This window comes from Oryctolagus cuniculus, chromosome 10, assembly GCF_964237555.1.
Source record: "Oryctolagus cuniculus chromosome 10, mOryCun1.1, whole genome shotgun sequence".
Lineage (NCBI taxonomy): Eukaryota > Metazoa > Chordata > Mammalia > Lagomorpha > Leporidae > Oryctolagus > Oryctolagus cuniculus.
The window spans coordinates 66156300-66178232 of record NC_091441.1 but is presented as its reverse complement, the minus strand read 5'-3'; the positions used below and the strand labels follow the sequence as shown (position 1 = coordinate 66178232).

The 21933-nt window shown below is 48.5% G+C and overlaps 1 protein-coding gene across 5 annotated transcripts in view; it reads left to right on the top strand.

The window, feature by feature from the left end:
* LOC127486470 (neuroblastoma breakpoint family member 6-like) overlaps positions 1–21717 on the top strand; it is a 30811-nt gene extending 9094 nt beyond the window's left edge. For 2 of the 5 annotated variants that reach the window (XM_070050460.1, XM_070050459.1), the window contains 7 exons: positions 1728–1942; positions 2977–3025; positions 3859–4073; positions 5274–5328; positions 5583–5749; positions 6530–6587; positions 7718–10954. In XM_070050460.1, coding sequence (XP_069906561.1) covers positions 1728–1942; positions 2977–3025; positions 3859–4073; positions 5274–5328; positions 5583–5749; positions 6530–6587; positions 7718–7970 — 1012 coding nt within the window. In that variant the 3' untranslated portion in view covers positions 7971–10954. Of the gene's footprint in view, positions 1–1727; positions 1943–2976; positions 3026–3858; positions 4074–5273; positions 5329–5582; positions 5750–6529; positions 6588–7717; positions 10955–17372; positions 17429–18600; positions 18993–19950 lie in introns of those variants that run through there. The other 3 variants (XR_011379432.1, XM_070050463.1, XM_070050462.1) reach the window with 3 other exon arrangements.
* Positions 21718–21933: the final 216 nt, after the last annotated feature.

Genomic DNA, 21933 nt, shown 5'->3' with positions numbered 1-21933 from the left:
AATGTTCTCCATGTGGGATCACTGTGGGACCCCAGACAAAGAAGTGGCCATCAAAGGAGGATGCACTTTTCTCTAAGGGAGGAGGAGAGAACTTCCACTTTGCTGATGGCCTTGTCTAAATACGGACAGAGTTTTCAAAATGCTTCCATAGCCTAGTCAGCTCATGTCATGAGCCTTGTGTGGTCCCTGACAACATACAGAGGAGTGCTACTTGTTAAATTAACAGCAGGAGTCACTGTGCACTGACTCCCCATGCAGGACCTCTGTCCTCCATGAGTTGTATTAAAAGAGAGTTACAGTGAAACATTTCTCAACCAGTTTTTATTCTTGTGTGGGTGTGTTTGTGGGAATTGTTGAAATCGTTACTCAATATAGAGTTGGTCTTCTGTGTCCAAAGTTCATTGAAACTGCATCATAATGGAGAATGAGATTGAGAAGTAGAGAGGGAAGAGGAGCTGGGCTGGGAGTGTGGGTGGTACCCTGGGTATGGGGAGAAGAATAACTATATCCCTAAAGCTGTATTATGAAATGTATATTCCCTAAAATAAATGAATGAATAAATTTTTTAAAAGAAATGGTAAAAATTCATTTTACAATGAAAGTAAAAGTGAATAGGTACTTTGAAAAAATTCTCCCTTCAGGAGAAATTAAAATGAAAATACAGTTTTCCCTCCTCAATTACTGTTTATTTCCCAAATAAAATGGTATGAATAGATAATAATAATAATAAAAAAAAGACATCATGGAGTCCATGTTGACCAAGAAGCTCATGTGGAGAGCCCCTGCCAAAGCAGCCCAGGTCTGCTGAGCTGCTCAGGTGAGGCTCTCTGTGTAGGGCAGGCAGGTGGGGATGTGTTTCACTAGTGGGCAGCCCAAATCAAAAACTGAGCCAGCCTGTGCCAAACAAGGGCAGAGAGTTACAGCAAAGCCCCGTGTCTCAGATGTTATGAAACAAGGAGGGAGCAGAGGAATCTGAATTCAGAGCTGCAAGTGCGGAGAGTCTGTAAGTAAGGTGTCCAGCTGGATGGGCTCCCAGGGGGCCCTCCTGTTTACTCTCTCTTCTGCAACAGGAGATCCCCGTGGCTGTGTTTCTGGGAATCCAGTCACCGGTAAGCTTTGGTCCTCTGTAGGTGGTGCTATGTCTGTTCTCTCTTCCTCCCGTGTTCTCATGGTTCCCTTAGTGTGGAGATGCTTTTCTGTGGGCACTCACCTCGAGATGGAGCTGCATTGGGTCTTCTCAGGGGAGGTGGAGGGCATGCTGGGCTCCTCTGTTTGGTCATCTTGCAATCAATCCTCATTTACCCTTACTCACCATCACCTCCTGATGTAGAAGACTTATTTCTTGTTTCTTGCCATGTAACCCCTGCGTGCACCATGATTCCCAGTCACTGCACTGTACACTGTGTGTCTTCCTACATGGAAATGCCTGTGGCTGGAAGGAGGAACTGAATTAGCACCTTTATGAAGGTGAGGAAGGAAAACTCCTTGCACTGTTGCTGGAACATGACCCGAATGGAATCTCAGGAATTGTGACAAGATCTTTCTATACAAGTGGGAGCAAGGCCTTGTTTTGCCCTTTGCTTTTCTCGGCACAGGTACTTCTCCAAACCTGAGTGGTGATGCTGGTTGAGGGCTCTATAAGGCATTGTTATGAAAATCTGTTGAAACACAGAGAACTTAGCACTCATCCCTTCCCATCTAGAACTTTCTCCACTCTTGCACCTTAGGCATTGCCGTGGCATCCTTGAAGATCAGGACCAAGAACTTTCCCAGTTACGTCCAAAGGTCCAAAGGGGGCGCAATCTAGCCCACACCCTGCAGCAGTACCTGAAGGACGTGCTCACCGTGCATGACCCTGAGACCTGTAAGGGGCAGGGCTTCCGACGACTGCTCACTGAGGCTGTCCGGCTGTCAGCGTGCCTTGAGGACCTGCTTGGAGCAGGTGAGCTGGGCACAGGCTGTCATTTGAGAAGCCTCAAGGGTTCAGATGCATTCATCCCTCTGCCATGGACATTGCTTCAGCATTTCTTGCTACTGAACATGTGTGCCATGACAAGGCCAGGACTGCCTGGGAAAAACAGATAGGGGCAGAGAAGTCTTTCAAGTTTGCAGTATCCCAAAGGTCTCCTCCCTTCCTGATTGTGGTTGGCCTTTGGGGCAAGAGGCAGTGTCCATCCTCATATGAAGACCAGAAAGACCTTGTGAAGTGAGGCCGCTGTTAGGCTGAACAAAGTCACTGAGCTAAGTTGAATGGAAGCCTCCAGCTCTGTGCTCAGTGTGGTTTTCAAGTGGTACACAGGTGATTGCTTTCTCCATCCAGGATTTCTCTCTCCTCATTCACTAAATGGACGAAAAAATCTGGGGCAGAGCAGATGTAACCACCAAAGGTGGAAGCTGTTGCTTGTATGTTTCCCAATAGGACAAAGGCCCTCCCTCCTCTCACTGGGAGTGTCAGACCAGGCACTAGAGTTAGTAGAACTTAAGTGAGGAAAGCTGTTGAGAAGGGAACTCGTAACACAGAGAGAATTTCCTCTAATGATACAGCCAGAGAAAACTTGGAGGGCCTGTGAGGGAGGGATGGAAGTCGGGTTCTTTGCTTCTTCATGACAGATGGAGGTTCTCTGGGAGACCCATGGGAATGTAGAACCCATGCCTTGGTCTCCCACTAGTGGCAGGTTGAGGGATAACAGGCAGAAGTCCCAGGGAAGCTTGAGAAGCTTCCAGTGATATGGGAGCAAAGGATGTTGGCCTAGTTTCAGGCAGAATCTGCCACGATTCTGACCTCCAAGTGCAGAGACACAAAGCCTGATGGACCACAAGAGAATGGCAAAGTGTTTCTTTAAACACAGAACATTTGAAGTTTTTGTCCACTATTGGCCCATATGTAGATATTCATATGCACACAGAGGCCACCTTGATTGTAGTGGGGGAGGGGGCTGATAATATCTGATTGGACATTTCTGAATTTGTTTACAGAAAATATTGAAGAGGAGGAAACACCAGCACAAGGACCTGTTGTTGACAGGTAATAGTGAATGATTAAGAGCTGGCAACAAATGGGTGAAGGATGCACAGGGTCTCCTAAAGAACAGAAAAGGGGCCGAGACAGTCATGGAGTTGAGACACACACATAAACACAACTGCAGATTGTGTTGAGTCCTTCCTTGCCAACTAGGAAATCCCCCTGTTAAAGTAGTTGTCTGTTGTCCTGCTCCTAGTTGCTGATAGGATCCATCATGAACTCACAGCCTTCGGTGTTGCCTGCACACAAAGGGAACCCCTGTTCTCTGCTCTCTGGAAAAGCCGAGGAAGATGCCCATCTGCTTTCTAGAGAGTTAGCTGAAGTTCTCATCAGAGAAAACTAGCAAAGAGGCAATGTGCAAAGGGATCAGTTAGGAAGAATCCAGCCAAGTTCAGCTGCAGAAAAGCACCTCTACAAAACCATGTTTGCTGTCCTGTGACTTGGTTAAGAGAAGACCCAGAAGGTAGCACATCTCTAGAATCTGCCAAGCCCCTAGGACCTTGATCACATGGCTGCAGGACACTGCAACAACCCAACCTGAGCACAGGGTGTCAGCCCACGCAGCTGTCAATGTGTGCTTGTACTGTGACTGTACCATGCAGCGACAGTGGAGGCTGCTTTGTCATTAGCTGCTGTGTATGGAGTGTGATGAGCAGAGGCTGATCTCTTCCCAGGCCCTCTCCCCCAGGCAGCCACATGGTGTCCAGAGTGGAGGGAACCGCCTCTATGCTGTCTATGACCGATCCCTTATGCACCCCATCCAAACCAGCCCACTCCCTGGTGTCTCTTCCTTCTTGGTTTAATCTCTGTCATCCTTATCCCACCTGGCTTCTCAGGGAGCTCTTGGAAGTGGATGAAATGGAAACCCCACCAAGTTCACAGCAGGAAACATCTACCACTGGTGCTGTTGACCACCTGCCCAGTGACTCCTGCCTGCCTGAGGGCACTGTGCAAATGTCTCCTGATGCTGAGGTCACCCACAGTGTGCCAGGTGTAGACGGGGAACACGCTTGTTCACACAAGAAAGAAGAACCTGTCACCATTCTCCCAGGTAGCCTCTCCCTTCTTTGTACACAGGGACTCTCAGGTTGAGGGTTGCTTTTGAGCACAGGCCCTGCAGACACAGTTGGTTTCCATCAGGTCCAGGTTGTGGCACTGAACATAGACATCAGGAGAGTCAAGGAGCTTCCCTCCCCTCAGATGCTGTTTGTCTCACTGCACCCTAGCCTGTGGGAACATACTTAGGCCCTGTGTAGGAAGTGCCTTTCAGACCCTCTAACTTAGAAATAATGCCTGCTGTCACCTGCAGTGATATCATTCTGTGCTACTCCTGCATCCCTGGAGTTCTAGCCCCATGCAGGCTTTTGGTAACACTTCCCATGTGTGGGCCAAGTTGTGATCCTAGCTTCCCGACTTCCATCCCTAGTCTCTATCTCCTTTAAGACAGCTTATCTTAGCTGTGCAATCATCTCAAAACTAGGACATAAAGTCTCTTATACTGTACTTCCTATACAGTTCAAAAAACATAGCTGAATCCAGGAACGTCCCTACAAAATCAGTGTTCAATGTTTCTCTATAACTGCATAGATTTATTTATGTGAGGTGTACTGGAGTTCATTCAGCCTTCTATAGAAACTCCTCCACCCTGATTCACCATGATCAGTCTGATAGGGTGAGTCAGTACTTAGCAACACTCCTAGATTTTAGATAAATAAATCCTAAAGGGCCTGGGGAGAGAGCTCTTGAATTGCTTGTATTGTTCCCATAGACAAGAGGGAGATTATTCATGAGCAACTCTTAGAATAGCCAAGCTTCTGTGTGGCATCAAACAGGTTTCCATTCCAGGGCATGCAGACTCCATGCATAGCTCTCGCCCAGTGTTCTACCTCCTCTCCACAGTCAGCAACCTGGGTCCTTTAGTGAGAGCAGCCAGACGACTGCAGTGTGCCTCCTAGAAAGTTCTTGGGCTGTGAGCTTAGAATCCCTGAGGACCATTGCAGGCTGTTTCTAAGGGTTGTGGACAGAGGTTATTGAGATGGTGATCCACTGTGAACAGGGAGATTTGACCCCTTGCCCAGGATGGCTCCCCAAGCCCATCTCCTGATGTTGACTTAGTCCTCCTGGAGGATTTCCCTCAGTCTCCTGTTCTCACACGAGAACAATGTGTCCCCTTGGTAGTAGTGGCCATTGGGTACCCATATCTGACTCAAAACCTGCTTAACACGGTGAATCTCTCTGAATTTGTTTGCAGAAAATCAATACCACGATGTGGAGGTACAAGGACAAAATGTCACATACACATCCAGGTAACTCGGAGGCAGAGTCGACAGTGTAGCATGGACTACTAGGGAATCCAAATGCTGGAGAGACTGGTGACTAGAGCCATTTGGAACATTCAGCCAATGATGAAATGGCTCTGTTCATAACGTTCCCTTTTGTATTGTTTCCCTCTATATTCCCCCTTTGAAAATCCCACACATATTTTAACCTGTAGTCTGATGACAAAGTCCCTTCTGTACCTGTGATGTGTGTCTTCAGTGTCTCTGCCCTCCCATCTCAGCAGGGAGCTCCCAGAGGAGCAAGAGTGGGAAGACTCAGATGACCCGCTGGATGAGTGCTACCTCACTCCCTCTATTTCTCCAGTCGTTTCTGAGCTTGACCATTCCACGTGGAGCAGCTGGTGCTCCCTGGAGCATCAGGACGTGCTGTCTGCTCCAGATGCAGACGGTGAGTCCCCCACTGTGAAGTGATACAACCCCCTCTGCTTGCCACAGAGCCCGCACTATCCTTGCACTCATCACTCCCACCTGACTGAGAGGGCTTCTGGACTTGGGCAGTGCACTTCCTCTCATGGAAAGGAATCACACTAGGAACCAAGCGTCTCCAGAGAATATTATTTTAGATTTGATTTTATCTTAGGAAAGGCAGAATTAGAGAAAAAGGGGAAGAGAGAGAGAGAGAAAGAGAGAGAGGCAATTCTTGCATACTCTGGTCTGCTCCCCACATGGCCACAGTGGCATCAACTGGATCAGGCCCAGTGAGGAACTTGGAGTTTCCTCCAGGTCTCCTATGTGGGTGCAGGGCCCAAGTACTGGACCATCTTCTACTGCGTTCCCAGGTGCATTAGAGGGATCTGGATCAGAGGTAGAACAGCCAGGACTTGAACCGGCATTGACATGGGATCCTGGGGTTAAAGGCAGCAGCTTTACCTGCTATGCCACAGCACCCACACTTGGGAAAATTTGTTTCATTTGTGTAGGGAATCAGGTCAGCGATGATTGGTGTGATGACTGGAGGAATAGGGAGGTTTACCTCATGTGTCAAGAAAAAAAAAATATGAACAAGCTAGTTCCCTCAGAAATGACCTCAACCCTCTAGACAATTCCTATCTGAGGAGTCGGCAGTGACACTGAGGCTACTGGTGTGCTGTGGCAGCGCTGGACAGCGCATTGTACAGGCTTTGAGGGATCATCCTAGGTGACTGTGCCTATTTGAATTCATTTGCAGAAAAGGAAAATGACAATGATGAAGTGCAAGAGGAAGCACAAGCCCTGTCACACTGCAGGTGAGTCTTAGGAACCCTGCGCAGTGAGCTTACTGCTGACACGGGGAGACTCCAGGTCCAGAGAAGAAGAGCAGTGCCACTGTGCATCTCCCATCCATGGAGCCAACCCTGCGGCACCCCATCAGCACTGCTGTCTGCCATCGTTAGGGTACTAGTCCGGGTTTCCACTTCTCCCTACCTTTTCCACGTAGTGACCTGTAGCAGGCTGACTCCATGAAGGAGCCTCTCCAGGGATTCCTTGCCATCATTGCCTCTCTGGCGTGCAGTGAAGGGCAGGGTGCTGCTCACAGGCCTCCTCTTCTCATGAGCTTCTCTGCACCCCTTTAATCACGTGAAACCACCTGACAGAAACTAGTGCCTCAGCACTGAGAATAAGACCGATGGCTAAAGCCGTGATGGTCCCCAGTATCCCAAAAGGGGAATTCATGGACTCTGCATGTAATTTACATAAATCTGTTGAAGCCAGTTTTCATTTTCCAAATACTCAGGGGTACTAGTGGACCAACTGAGAGTCATTTCTCCAGGCTGAGTCCCTAATGACCTCATCACAGAGGAAATCCTCTGTTTCTCTCTGCTTCTGTCTCCATGCCCTTCCACTAGCTCTGCTACTCACCTATCACCTCAAACCTAATACACTTTCTTCAAGAAGATGAGAGTTCTGTTTGCCTGTTTACTTTAAAATGACTTCAAGCAGTACAAATAAGCATAAAGAAGATTACCAGCACACATAGATTCTATAACATTTAATATTTGGCTGTAGTTGATTCATGTGTAAATATTATATATCTACTCACACATACTATTCTCAGTGAAGGCAGTGGGGTTTCTGTTTTACCTTGCTTTCTGTTTGCCACGTGCTTCATATGAGCACTTCATTTTTCCTCACATGAAAGCTGCCCTGTGTTAAGGTTCAGGTCGTCTACTCCAGGTGGTTCAGCAAGGAACCTCCTCAAATGGAAGACATTGCATCCTGTCTGCACTGTTAGTAGCCAGTCTTCCCCAGATAGGGACAGAGTTGTGGGTGGCCCATTGCTCAGCCCAGCCGCTTCTGGAAGCCTCCTCTTAGGAACAGCTTGGAAAGGGGCTTTCTGTTCCCTTTCTGTTTCTCACCCACCTTTCCCTCCCTCCAGTCTCATCAGGGAGATCCCAGAGATTGAAGATCAAGATGTCTCACAAGACTCTCACGGTACGTGTTTGACTCCTGCACTTCTTCTGGAAGCTTCTGACTGGTCCCATTCTAGGAGCACCTGGTCCTCACTGGAGAAACAGCCTGTCTGCTCCGCTCTTGTTGTAGACAGTGAGTGCTCCATTGTGAACGGGAACATTCCACTGGTCTGCCAGGTGGCCTCTGTATTCTTGGGTTGCTGCACCTGTGTTGGGTGAAACAGACCACTGTGCACTCAGGCCCTGGGGACTTATCTCGGTCTGGATGTGGCTTTTGGGTGGAGTTTGTTCATAGTCATCAAATGGGGGAAACCCTTGCTCGTCACCAGGCCCACTTTCAAGGTGCAGCTTTTGACATCAAGACAGGGAAGGAGGGGATGGGAAGGCATGATGGCAAACACCTACCAACACCATCTCTCTTGGAGAGGCTTCTTTAACAAGTCACTGTGATGTTCTTAATTTTAACAACAGTTGCCATTGTAAACAGCAACCTCCAAAATTCTCAAGCTTAAAGCTTTGGCAGTCTGTACAATGTTTCCTTAGTTATCTGATACTAGGTGTGCTTGGTCGGCAGACTCTGTTTTCTCTGAAGCAGCTTGGTGCTGAGCGCAGCAGTCCAGTCCCACACCTGTGTCCCTGGTGTGGTTCTCATCGTCTGCTTAACAGCGCTGATGTGTGCTCATATGAGGTCTGTAGTTTTAATCCAGTGTCTAAGCTTGGCATTTTTTTCTCATGCAAAGCCTCCATAATCTTGCACCAGGACAGGAATCTATTTACTATCTGAGTGAGGCTGAGGTTTCCCTCACCTCATCACAGGCAGAGTGTCTCTTGTTGAGTAGGAGCCCTGGAGTATGGCATCCTATGTGGGGGCAGAGAAAAAGTCCAATTTCCTTGAATCTGAACTTCGATGAACTTTTACACTTTCTCTCAGGAGGAATCTTTAGGGTTTGAGGCACCTTCACTCATCAAATCATTCTGTAGGAAAATCATGAAATCCTGATGCCCTTCCTTGTTTCTCAATGTTCTGCAGTAGAATTGGCAATGACAGTTGTCTCCCAGTGCTATAGATCAGCAGGCACCTTTTCTTGGTGAGACCATGTGCTTGTCCTCTGTACAGAAGTACAGAGATGTGCAGAGTCATCCCAGGTCACAGCGATTCACACACAGCTATGAAGGCCACTCTCACGGACATCTGTGCTGTGCTAGACCCTGTGCTGTCCTGATCCATGCAATCCTCACAGGACCTCTCCTGGTGGAGATTGTGTCCCCACCTTGGGGAGAGGATCCTGAGACTCCACAAGGTCACTCTCCCAGGTCACCCCACCTTGTGTGCATTGCAATCATAGACCACTCCTTTGCCTCCCCTTGTCTGTAGGCTCAGTCCACTTGTTTTCCGCAGACATGCCAGCGATGTGGCTGCTATGGGTATTCACACTTAAAACTTTTCCTCTGTAAGAAATTGTGTTGAGAGAATTTCAAATATCAGTAGAAAAGTTCCAGTCTGCAAACAAGAACTTCTAAAGGCCCTGCACAACATCTCCCACTAGGAAGACGTTGGTGTGCTTTGTCCCTGAGCAGGTTCAGCACCTCTTTGAGGTGCTCCAGATAGAACTCCAGCTCAGGAGTGCCCCATGGCCTGAAAGTTCCTGGTCTCTCACCTCGGGCTTTTTGCACTCAGGGTCCCAGTGAGTCATACCCATCTCCATTTCTGTCAAAAATGGTTGCTGTTTCACAGAACAGAGTTCCCTGGATGAACATTTCTAGGCTCCAGTTGGGCCTGGGATGTCTGACTGCAAGCGTCCAGGAGCTGCTTATGCTCATAAAGCCAGAGCAGTTTGGTTGGCAGTTTATGTACAGAATGATCACTTTGGAGAGTAGGTAAACCTTCATGTCTGTCCCTGGTGACTGCTCTGTCCTTGTACTCCTATCCCCACTGAGGATGACTGGTCATTGCTACATGCCAAACCTACAGACTTGTGGGTGTAGACTCAAATCCTGAATTGAGCTGTAAGCAGGAGTAGAATTCATTGTTGTTTATTTGTTATGGAACAGAGTGGTGACTATTTCACAGCAAGCTCGGCAGCATGTGCCCAGGTGGCGTGTGCTCCCTCCTGGTTGGAACCTTGGAGGATGACTGTTGCCACTTGCTTCCTTTTTATTCCATCCCAAACCTCAGCTCTGCCCTTTGACATCCATGCTTGTCCAGGCCACAGCATCCATATAGGCATCTCTGTCATTCATGTTCTCCATGGCATTTCCATTTGAAGATGAATTGACTAGGGAAGAGTTCATCCAGAAATGCATGCTCTTGAATTGCTTGTATTGTTCCCATAGACAAGAGGGAGATTATTCATGAGCAACTCTTAGAATAGCCAAGCTTCTGTGTGGCATCAAACAGGTTTCCATTCCAGGGCACGCAGACTCCATGCATAGCTCTCTCCCAGTGTTCTACCTCCTCTCCACAGTCAGCAACCTGGGTCCTTTAGTGAGAGCAGCCAGACGACTGCAGTTTGCCTCCTAGAAAGTTCTTGGGCTGTGAGCTTAGAATCCCTGAGGACCATTTCAGGCTGTTTCTAAGGGTTGTGGACAGAGGTTATTGAGATGGTGATCCACTGTGAACAGGGAGATTTGACCCCTTGCCCAGGATGGCTCCCCAAGCCCATCTCCTGATGTTGACTTAGTCCTCCTGGAGGATTTCTGTCACAGTCTCCTGTTGTCACATGAGAACAATGTGTCCCCTTGGTAGTAGTGGCCATTGGATACCCATATCTGACCCAAAACCTGCTTAACACGGTGAATCTCTCTGAATTTGTTTGCAGAAAATCAATAGCACGAAGTGGAGGTACAAGAGCAAAATGCCACATACACTTCCAGGTAACTCGGAGACAGAGCAGACAGTGTGGCATGGACTACTAGGGAATTAGTAGCCAGTCTTCCCCAGATAGGGACAAAGTTGTGGGTGGTGCATTGCTCAGCCCAGCCACTTCTGGAAGCCTCCTCTTAGGAACAGCTTGGAAAGGTGTGGGGAGCCATTGCACGGCGCCCTAAAGATGGCGCCGGCTCCTTTTCCCCGGAAGGACTGGCGAGAAACAAACATCTCCTAATAAGGAGATGTTTGAGCTCCCTTCCGGCTTCCGCGTTGCTGTACCAATCAATGCTTGCCACTTGGCCGCTTTTGATTGGTGCGCGGATGGCTATAAGAGGGAGGGGAGAAAAAAGGGCGCGGGATTCAAAGTTTGAAAGAGGTTCCTGAATAAACTGCTGGAAGAAGAGTTCGGGTCGTGTCTTCCTTGCTGGTCGAGGGACGCGACAACTGGTGGCCCGTACGGGGAACATCTCGAACGCGAACTCAGAACTTCCTGCAGTCAGGGCAGCGCTGGTAAGTCCCCCGGGAAAATAAGGTGGGGATCCGCGATAAGAGCGGGCAGTCCTGCGATAATAGCGGGAGGGTAGTTCTGCGATTAAAGCAGAGGAAGTTCTGCGACAAAAGCAGAAGGAGCTCTGACCCGTGGCCAGGGAAGGAGCGCAATTTTTGACCATGGGTAATTCACAGTCCCATGAAATTTTTCTGGCGCTGAATGCGCTGCTTCGGGAAAACGGTTTGAAACTTAAGCCTAGTACGTTGCATAGGTTTTTACGTAACTGCGATACCATTGCACCCTGGTATGGGGTTTCGGGAAGCCTTACTATCCCTTCATGGGACAAACTAGGCAGGGATTTGGATTTTGCATTTGAACAGGGTAATCTTGAAGGGGGAGTGAGACCAATATGGAAGTTAGTGCGAGCATGCCTCGAGGATGAGCAGTGTAGTGAAGCTATTCTGAGCGGTCAAGCTGCCTTGGAGGAGCTTCAGGAAGAGCGCTCTGAGAGAGCTGCCAGTGAAAAAGGGAAAACTTTGAAGGAGAGTCGGAAAAGAACTAGGAAAAAACTGTACCCCGATCTTTCCGAGTTGCGCAGCCCCTCCTTAGTAAGTAGTTCTAGTGCAGAAAGTAGCTCAGAAAGCAGCAGTGAGTCTGAAGAGTGTGGCGATAACAAAGAGTCTGATATAAAGCAAGTACGGGAATTAAATCGGCAAATGAGGAAATTGCAATTAAAAGGAAAAAAGGAACTTAAGCATGGTACTTTCAAGGGGAACTTAGGGGAGGAGCCTGAAGCCTCTCCTCCTCAGTATGAGCCTGTATCCGCGCAAGAAAGAGGGCGGACTTTCTGTCCGGGAGTCTGGAAACAGGTTGGTGCGGAGTTGTTAAGTGCCTATCCTGTCTTTCAAGATCCGCAAGGGCAGAGGTACGAGGAACCCCTCGACATAAAGATAATCAAATCACTAGCGGAGTCAGTAAGAGCCTATGGCATCAGCGGCTCGTTCACGCTGGCTCAAGTAGAAAATCTTCAAAGATACTGCATGACTCCAAATGACTGGAGCGGGTTGGCTCGTGCCGCATTGTCACCAGGACAATACTTAGACTTCAGAGCTTTCCTGATTGACTTTGCCAATGAACAAGCGGCAGAAAATGCAGCGGCAGGGAATCAGCATTGGGACAGAGATATGCTGCTAGGCATAGGGAGATTCGCTAACCAGCAGACAGGTTACCCACATGCAGTGTATGAACAAGTTAACAAGATAGCCATCAAGGCTTGGAAGTCTATACCCAACAGAGGAGAGGTAAGTGGGAATTTGACAAAGATTACACAGGGACCCACCGAGCCGTTTTCAGACTTTGCAGCGCGCATGGTGGAAGCTGCGGGTAGGATTTTTGGAGATCCAGATCGTGCCATGCCGCTGATAGAACAGTTGGTTTTTGAGCAGTGCACTAAGGAATGCAGAGCTGCTATAACACCATGGAAGAGCAAAGGGCTTCAGGTATGGATAAAACAATGCAGGGAAATAGGAGGGCCGCTATCCAACACTGGCCTTGCTGCAGCAGTCCTTCAAATCACGAAGGGCAATAGGGGATCAGGGAACGCTGGAGCATGTTTCAGCTGTGGAAAAATGGGACATATGAAGCGGCAATGTCCGCAAAGGGGAAGAGGCAAAGAACAAAGACAGGAAGGACCAGGAATTTGTCCAAAATGCAGGAAGGGAAAGCACTGGGCCAACGAATGCCGCTCGGTAAAGGACATTGACGGCAACGTCCTTGTTTCTGGCAATGGTGGGGCGCGTCCAAAAAACGGGCAGCGGGGCCCTCGTCCCCAGGGCCCGCAAATATATGGGGCATTCGAGAGTCAGCAGCAGGGCACCCATCAGGACCAGCAGCAGGGGAGGCAAAGTCAGTGGCCCAGCTTCAGACATCCCAGAGACCACGGAGAGCCACTGCAGGCTCTGCAGGCCTGGACCTCTGTGCCACCACCAGACTCATACTGACACCAAAAATGGGAGTGCAAGCCATTGAGTCAGACTTTCAGGGACCCCTAGAGGAAGGGACAGTGGGATTGTTGTTGGGACGTTCATCCTCTACCTTGAAAGGTCTCATAATTCATCCAGGAGTCATAGATTCGGATTATACTGGCATGGTGAAAATCATGGTTGAGTCCCCTAGAGGTATAACAGCTATTAATCCAGGAGATAGGATTGCACAACTTGTAATCCTTCCTAGCAAGCATTTGCAGTTCAGTGCATCAAAGAAACAACGAGGAAGTGAAGGCTTTGGATCCACAGGCGTAGATTGTACCTTCTTGTCTTTAGAACTAGACCAGAGACCAACCTTAAAGATAAAAATAAATGGAAAGGACATTCTCGGCCTACTAGACACAGGTGCAGACTGTAGTATCATCGCCTCCAAGGATTGGCCTCCAAAGTGGCCTAAGCAGGCATCCTCACAATCCCTTCGGGGACTGGGATATTCAGAAACTCCTGAGATGAGCGCAGTAATGCTGCGCTGGGAGGATGCAGAGGGACATTCAGGCACGGTGCAACCTTATGTTTTGGATTTACCTATCTCTTTATGGGGCCGAGACCTTTTGAAAGACATGAACTATAAATTAAGTAATGAATACTCCCGTGTTTCTCAAAAATTGATGAAGGATATGGGACACCATCCGAATTATGGAATAGGAAAATTCTTACAAGGAAGAAATGAGCCCACTGAAGTAGTGCAGAGGCCTTCTCGCCAAGGGCTGGGTTTTTCATAGGGGCCGCTGAGGAAGGTATTCCCATTACTTGGAAGCACGAGGACCCAGTGTGGGTTCCTCAGTGGCCTCTGTCCTCAGACAAATTGGTCGCAGCGCAGCAATTGATTCAAGAACAATTGAATTTAGGACACATTAGACCCTCTGTATCGCCTTGGAATACTCCTATTTTTGTAATAAAAAAGAAATCCGGGAAGTGGCGGTTGCTACATGACTTGAGAGTTATTAATATGCAGATGCAGGTCATGGGGCTGGTGCAACGTGGGCTGCCTCTTCTATCTGCACTTCCACAGGGATGGCCCATAATAATAATAGATATTAAAGACTGTTTCTTCTCCATACCCCTACATACAAAGGATTGTGAAAGGTTTGCCTTTACCTTGCCGGCGTGCAATCATGAGCAGCCTGACCAGAGGTATGAATGGGTTGTGCTTCCACAGGGCATGGCTAACAGCCCCACAATGTGTCAGCTATTCGTGGGTCAAGCGATTGGGCCTTTACGTAAGAGATTTTCTTCCCTAAAATGCATCCATTACATGGATGACATCCTCTTAGCAGCAAAAGACGAATTCGTATTAGATGATGGCTTTGCATATTTGATTCAGTTGTTAGAAAGTAAGAAGTTATTTATTGCCCCTGAAAAGGTTCAAAAAGGAAACATTGCAACTTATCTGGGATCCCGCATAACTAGTACTCAAATTGTTCCTCAAAAGGTGGAATTGCGCAAAGATAGTTTAAAGACTTTAAATGATTTTCAGAGATTATTAGGAGATATAAATTGGGTTAGGGGTTATTTGAATCTTCCCAATTATGAACTTAAGCCACTTTATGTCATTTTGCGTGGTGATTCGGCATTGGACTCACCGCGGTGCTTAACTCCGGAGGCCAGGGAGGCCCTAGAGAAGGTAGAAAAGAAATTACAGGAGGCATTCTTATGCAGAATGAATGAAAATCTGCCATTGTCATTATGCATTCTCCCAACGCTTAGCCAACCTACAGGGCTAGTATGGCAGGAAGGTCCGCTTTTATGGATACATCCAAGGAGCTCTCCAGCCAAGTCTATTGAGTATTATCCGGCAGCGGTGGCAAAGCTAGCACTGGAAGGTTTGCAACAATGTTTACAATATTTTGGAAAATTGCCGTGTGAAGTGATTGTTCCTTATGATGCCAAACAAGTCAACGTCCTATGTGCTCTTTTAGATGATTGGGCAGTGTTTCGCTGTGGGTTCCCAGGCTTTATAGACAATCATTTACCAAAAAGTCCATTGTTACAATTCTTTAAAGAACATCCAGTAGTATTTCCAAAAATTACAGCCGCTGAGCCATTACTAGGTGCTCCAAATATATTTACGGATGGGTCAAAAACAGGCTGTGGGGTTTATATGGTAGAGGGTAATGACCCGGTATCTCATCAGTTTCAGCCAGGCTCACCTCAAGTTGTGGAGTTAAAAATAGTTATTGAGGTCCTTAAGCAGTGCTCTTTTGCCTTTAATTTGTTGTCAGATTCCTTATATGTGGTGAACGCATTAAAGATATTGGAAACCGCAGGGCCGATTAAACCTTCTAGCCCAATTGCATCCCTATTACATATAGCCCAGCAGTTGCTTTGGTCACGGAAAAATCCCTTTTTTGCTCAGCATATTAGAGCCCACACAGGCATGCCTGGTCCTTTATGTGAAGGCAATGCGCGAGTAGATCTGTGTACTAGACAGGAATTCATCTTTTTTACTACTTCCGCAGAGGCTGCTAAAGCTTTCCATCAATCTTTTCATGTCAACGCGCGCGCTTTGCAGCAGAAATTTCATCTTTCCCGTGCAGACGCCAGACAGATTGTACTTGATTGCGCTGACTGTGCTGTTACTCGTGCACAACCTAGTGTTGGCGTAAACCCTAGAGGGTTACTGCCTGGGAGAGTATGGCAGATGGATGTGACCCATGTATCGGAATTTGGGAAATTGAAATATGTTCATGTCTCAGTGGACACGTGCTCAGGCATTATGTATGCCTCTCCCCTCAGTGGTGAATCTACACGTCAGGTGATTGCTCATTGTCTGGATGCATGGGCCGCCTGGGGGAAACCCCAGGTGCTAAAAACTGATAATGGCCCGGCCTATACATCTCAAACCTTTACCACCTATTGCCAAAAAATGGAGGTTCAACTTGTCCATGGATTGCCATACAATCCTCAGGGCCAGGGCATAATTGAGCGAGCACACCGCACACTGAAAGAATATCTTTTAAAACAAAAAGGGGGAGTTGGCTATAGCCGCACCCCGAGAGAGAGAATTGCCTTAGTCTTATTTACAATTAATTTTTTAAATTTGGATGTGCATGGGCACTCAGCCGCGGACAGGCATCAGCAACAAGGAAACCCAAGTAGAGGGTTGGTAAAATGGAAAGATCTCTTGACGGGCCAGTGGCGTGGCCCTGATCCCGTGCTGGCATGGGCACGAGGTGCTGTTTGTGTTTTTCCACAGGATCAACATGACCCGGTGTGGGTTCCGGAGCGAGCGGTCAGGCGGGTCTGCCACGAGGAGAATCCTGCTGTTGCTTTTGATACTTCTGCCTCAAATGCAGCAGACACTGGCGGAGCAGAGATGGGGGATTCTATCAGTATTCCCAAAGCCGATGCCGAATTGGTCCGTGGAATTTGACTACACCTTGGAGCAACTGCGCCTTGCCGTGGTCACCATCAACTCCACGCGTGTGGATGTCTCCTTCGCATCTGGACTGTCATCCCAGATCCAGCTGTCTCCAGCCTGAAGGAGTGGGTGGGACTTGGAGCTTTGACGGGGTTGCTGTTACTTGTGTTATTTTGCCTGTGGTGTTTGTGCAGGATGAGGACAGCTCATTGGCGGGAATTGGCCATGATAGCTCAAGCCTTTTATGCCCTTGAGGCTGGACAACTGCCGCAAGCATGGCTGGCCTTCCTTGAATGCTAGGCATGGGTGCAGGGTGCGAGGCAAAGCACTGCAGAGAGAACGAGCCATTACGTTCTCTGGAAGGCAAGTCTGTCTGCATGTGGGTTGGCATCCCAGATCCCACCCCCGCGAAAAGGATGCTGTTCCAGGTGGATGCCTGGCAGTGGGGGACAGACCCCTACCTTCTCCTGTAATCCTTAGATGCCTAGTTCTAAAACAAAAAGGGGGAACTGTGGGGAGCCATTGCACGGCGCCCTAAAGATGGCGCCGGCTCCTTTCCCCCGGAAGGACTGGCGAGAAACAAACATCTCCTAATAAGGAGATGTTTGAGCTCCCTTCCGGCTTCCGCGTTGCTGTACCAATCAATGCTTGCCACTTGGCCGCTTTTGATTGGTGCGCGGATGGCTATAAGAGGGAGGGGAGAAAAAAGGGCGCGGGATTCAAAGTTTGAAAGAGGTTCCTGAATAAACTGCTGGAAGAAGAGTTCGGGTCGTGTCTTCCTTGCTGGTCGAGGGACGCGACAGAAAGGGGCTTTCTTTTCCCTTTCTGTTTCTCACCCACCTTTCCCTCCCTCCAGTCTCATCAGGGAGATCCCAGAGATTGAAGATCAAGATGTCTCACAAGACTCTCACGGTACGTGTTTGACTCCTGCACTTCTTCTGGAAACTTCTGACTGGTCCCATTCTAGGAGCACCTGGTCCTCACTGGAGAAACAGCCTGTCTGCTCTGTTCTTGTTGTAGACAGTGAGTGCTCCATTGTGAACGGGAACACTCCACTGGTCTGCCAGGTGGCCTCTGTATTCTTGGGTTGCTGCACCTGTGTTGGGTGAGACAGACCACTGTGCACTCAGGCCCTGGGGACTTATCTCGGTCTGGTTGTGGCTTTTGGTTGGAGCTTTTCATAGTCATCAAATGGAGGAAACCTTAGGTGCTGCAGATAGAACTCCAGCTCAGGAGTCCCCCATGGCCTGAAGTTCCTGGTCTCTCACCTCGGGCTTTTTGCACTCAGGGTCTCAATGAGGCCTTGCACTTGGCTTTGCCACAGACCAGTGGTTGTGTGGCTTTGTCTCAGAAACACCCAGTGCAGGGCTGGGCAGTCATGGGGAGGAAGGCAAGTGCACAGACACTGTCTCAGGAGGGAGATGTGTGTGCTAGGCCAAAGGAATGCCTTCCCTCCCACCTGGGATTTCCTCCAGACTTTTGTGCTTCACCTTAGCTTGTCTCTCCATTCTTCAGGTGCCTGTAACTAGGTTCCCACTTCACCTGACCAGAAAAGTGATGGTCACATCATATGTATTAATGTCTATATGACATGCACTGGGGGCATGTATCCTATGCATCGATGTGCTTGGTGTATGTTCAGCAAAGCATGTGCAAGTATGAATGCATGTGTTCTTGTGCTAGTGTTGTTCATTCCAGCTGTCAGTGTTCCCCTGTCCTTGTCTCTCATGACAATGCCCTCCAGGTTTGGTGATCCTGCTCCATCCCCCCAAACCTTCAGCAGAGAGCCAGTGTGGTTCTGTGCCTTAAAAGCTTCAGAGCTGTGTGTTTTATTAGTTCTACTTTGTTGACTATTGTGATCATCTGAGCCATGTTTATTGCTTTTGCCTAGTGATAAATTATCAGTGAACATGTATAAAATCAACCTGACTGAAAACATATTAGTGTCTGTGCAGATGTCATCTCCCACACTTCGGACATGACTGTCCAGGGCCCCTTGCCTTACTTGTTGTCCCTCTGCTGCAGGCCTGACTGCCAGAGAGAGAGCATGAATACCAATCCTGACGGCTGTGGTTCTATTTCAGAACTGAGTTTTGTTGCTGCCCCTGAGAGGAAGACCCGTTCCCCGCTGGAGGGAGGTCCTCACAAAGATGCCATCACCAGCATGTGTGGGAGTCATAGCATCAGCCCCAGTGATGTCCCAAGTTCCCCAAAAGAAAATGTGATCAAAGGAAAATGGAAGCCCAGCAAATGGGAACTGGCCTGCAGCTTCCCTGGCCTGGAGATGAAGGGCAAACCACAGCCCACAGTTAGTAAAATTGCGTGCCGATTCCCTGGCCAGAAGATGAAGGGGAAACCACAGCCCATGGAGTGCCACCTCGCATGGAGACTCCCTGGCCAGGAGATGAAGGGAAAACCACAGACCAACATGTGGGCAATGGCATTCAGATTCCTGGGCCTTCACGCCTAGACAGAGGTAATCCTGTGTGTGTGTGAGATGTACTTATTCCTTCTTATACTGCGCACAGATGATAGCTCATTTCTGTTTGTTCAGATAGGGTAGAACTGTAAGCTCTCTGTTTGGATCAATAACTTGAAATAGAAGATACAGTAAGAAATCCTTGTCATGTAGAAACCTGACCCACCAAATAGGATCCCTCCCCTCATAATCAAGTTGAATGTTTAAAGTTGAACTTCTCTCCCTAAAACATGCTGTTCACCATCCAGTCACTTGATTGCAAGTCCTCTCTCTATTGGGTTGAGAAATATACATTGAAAAATCACATTTTATCTGATTTTATTCCTAGGCCAATTTCCAATGCAGATTCTTAGGTCTCATTCTCCCATGTTTGTCCTTCCCTCTGACCGGGATACAAACAGGATATTCTCAAAAAGAAAATTTCCTAGGGGAAATGAAAAAAAAAAAAATGGGGAAACTCTAGGGTGACAAAAGAGTGCCTGTTTTAAAGTTAATGTTGCCTTCAGAGTTGAGCGAGTGAGCTATTAGGCACACAGCAGAATGGTCCTAGGTGTAACCAGATGTGGAATCCTCTTCAGAGAAACTTGGTGTCTGTTCTATTGACATGAGTTGTGCTGTGGTTACACTCCCGGCTCTCTTTGCTTACTGCAGAAAACAAATCCATTTCTAATGCAACTAGAGCAGGCGGACGTGGGGTGACATCACTCACTCCTGGTTAGGAGAGGTCAAGGGCCCTGGTTCCCCAGCACTGCAGAGCTGGGCTGGAGTTCAGGGCAGGACTCTGCTCATTTGGCTGCCACTTCCCTCTCAGCAGCCCAGGGCTCCCCCTTCAGCCAGTCTCCCCACTGGAATTGAGTTTGCCTGGCCTCTGCCCCACTGAGGCCCAGATGCAAGCTCAGCTCTCACCTGGACCTGACCCAGCTCTCCTTTGATTTTTCTTCTCTCACTCTTTCAGATCCCAAATACAGTTGGAAGTACAGAACAGTATTGCTGATCGTAACACCCCCACCTCTTCCAAACATCTACCACAGGAGCTCCGCTTCAACAGCAACCAGAACACCAAGAATGCAGTTTCACCACCATGAACTGCCCTTGGCTATTTTTATCCACTAGGCTGCTTCCCCGAGAGCTGGCACAGTCTTCCACCTCCAATCTGAGTGAACACCGAAGGAGACCCAAGCCTGACTCCACAGCTGCTCTAGAGAGAACACCACCTGGCTCCTCTCCAACTGCCTCCTGCAGAGATCTGAGGTCAGGAGGAGCTGGAAGCAAACAGCACAGGACCCTGGGCACACACTGCCTTTGGATGGGGCAAGCTCGGTGTGGGCAGTGTCAGAGACACAGTGCTCCTGCGCACAAGGCTACATGTGAGCAGAGGAGAGGATCGGACTCCGAGGACGTGGAGCCTGACCCAGACAGCTGGCCTGCCTCCTTCACACAGCCAGCGTTCCGCATAGAGGACAGCAGGAGGAAGAGACTTTGGGGCTCCAAAGGACAGGAAGGGTCTCTTTCCTCCTTTTGAACCCCAACCATCTCCCCCTTCTGCTGTCTTCCCTGATGGGAACGCTGACTGTGTGAAGGCGGCAGGCCAGGTGTCTGGCTCAGGTTCTGCATCCTGAGATCTCTGGTGCTTTCCTCAATTTTACACTCAGCCTCACTCTTTGGCCAAGCACCCAATGCAGGGGATGCTGTGTGCTCCCTCCCACATCCCCGCAGGAGGCAGAGAACATCTTGTGTGCCCATCAGGTCCATTGACCCTGGCATCGGTCAGTTGGTGAAAGCTGTCTGTTGATCTGTACATCCTAAAGATGGGCTCCTTCCACATGTTCCTAACAACTTTGGAGAGGGTGACCCCTCAGAGCCTGAGCAAAAAGGGAGTGAGCAGCGGCCCTTGTGGAGGTCTGGTCATCAACCCAGGAGGTGGCCATGGATGGGCGTGATAACAGCAAGTTCATGGTGATGAATGCAGCAGTGTGGCCGGGAGAGGCCAGGTGGGCAAGGTGGACTGAGCCTTCATCAGGAACCAGACACCTCTCTGAACACTCCTCTCTCCACACCCAGAGTCAGGCAGGGCAGATGCGGGCAGGACCTCAGCACGAGGACGCTCGTCTCTTAGAGCTGCTGGTCCTGCCAACTCCACTCAGTGTTGCAGGAGAACTGGGGGCTCCTGCTGCAGGACATGGGCCAAGGTGTCCAGAGCCCCAGGAAACAGCAAGGCCGTGTTCCTGCCGGCCTGAGGCAGCTGCAGGACGAGCAGGGGCCATATGCCTGCCCCCAACCCTGTCATGGAAAACCGGGTCCTCACAGATTCTGGATGCCCGCTGCTTAGTAGGTGTTCCTGGTCGAAGAACATACCGAGCCAATGGCACCGCTGCCCTGGGGTGGACCTGTTTCTCACAGCTACCATTGTTACTTCCACTGTCTGTCATGCCTGTGATAAAGACAATTGTTTTCCTTTCATGCAAATTGGGATCCTAGGGAGGGAATTATGTTTCCACCTGAGTGTGCCTCCTCTCAGTGTAACAGCTGCCTTAGACATCCTGTCAGCACATCGTGGGCATCCTAAAATCTACACCTTGTCATTAAGATATCGCTGTCCAGGCCCACAAGTGCCTCCAGTGTCCTGGAGTGTAAGTGGAATCTTAAAAATTTTGATTCAGATCCCAATATGTGTTCTCTGTTTTAGTTAAGTGTTTTTAAAAAGAAAAATTCCAAAAAAAATTAAAAATTTAAAAAGTAAAAAAAAATTTTAAAGTAAAAATAGAAAAGAAAAATGGTACTGCATTGTTTTTCTTAAAAGGAAAAAGATTAAAAAAATTAAAAATTTAAAAACTGTTAAAAAACTTAAAAAGAAAAAATTAGAAAAAATGTCATTTAAGTGTTTTTGAAAGTAAAATACTGAAAAAATTAAAATTAAAAATTTTAACAACTTTAAAAA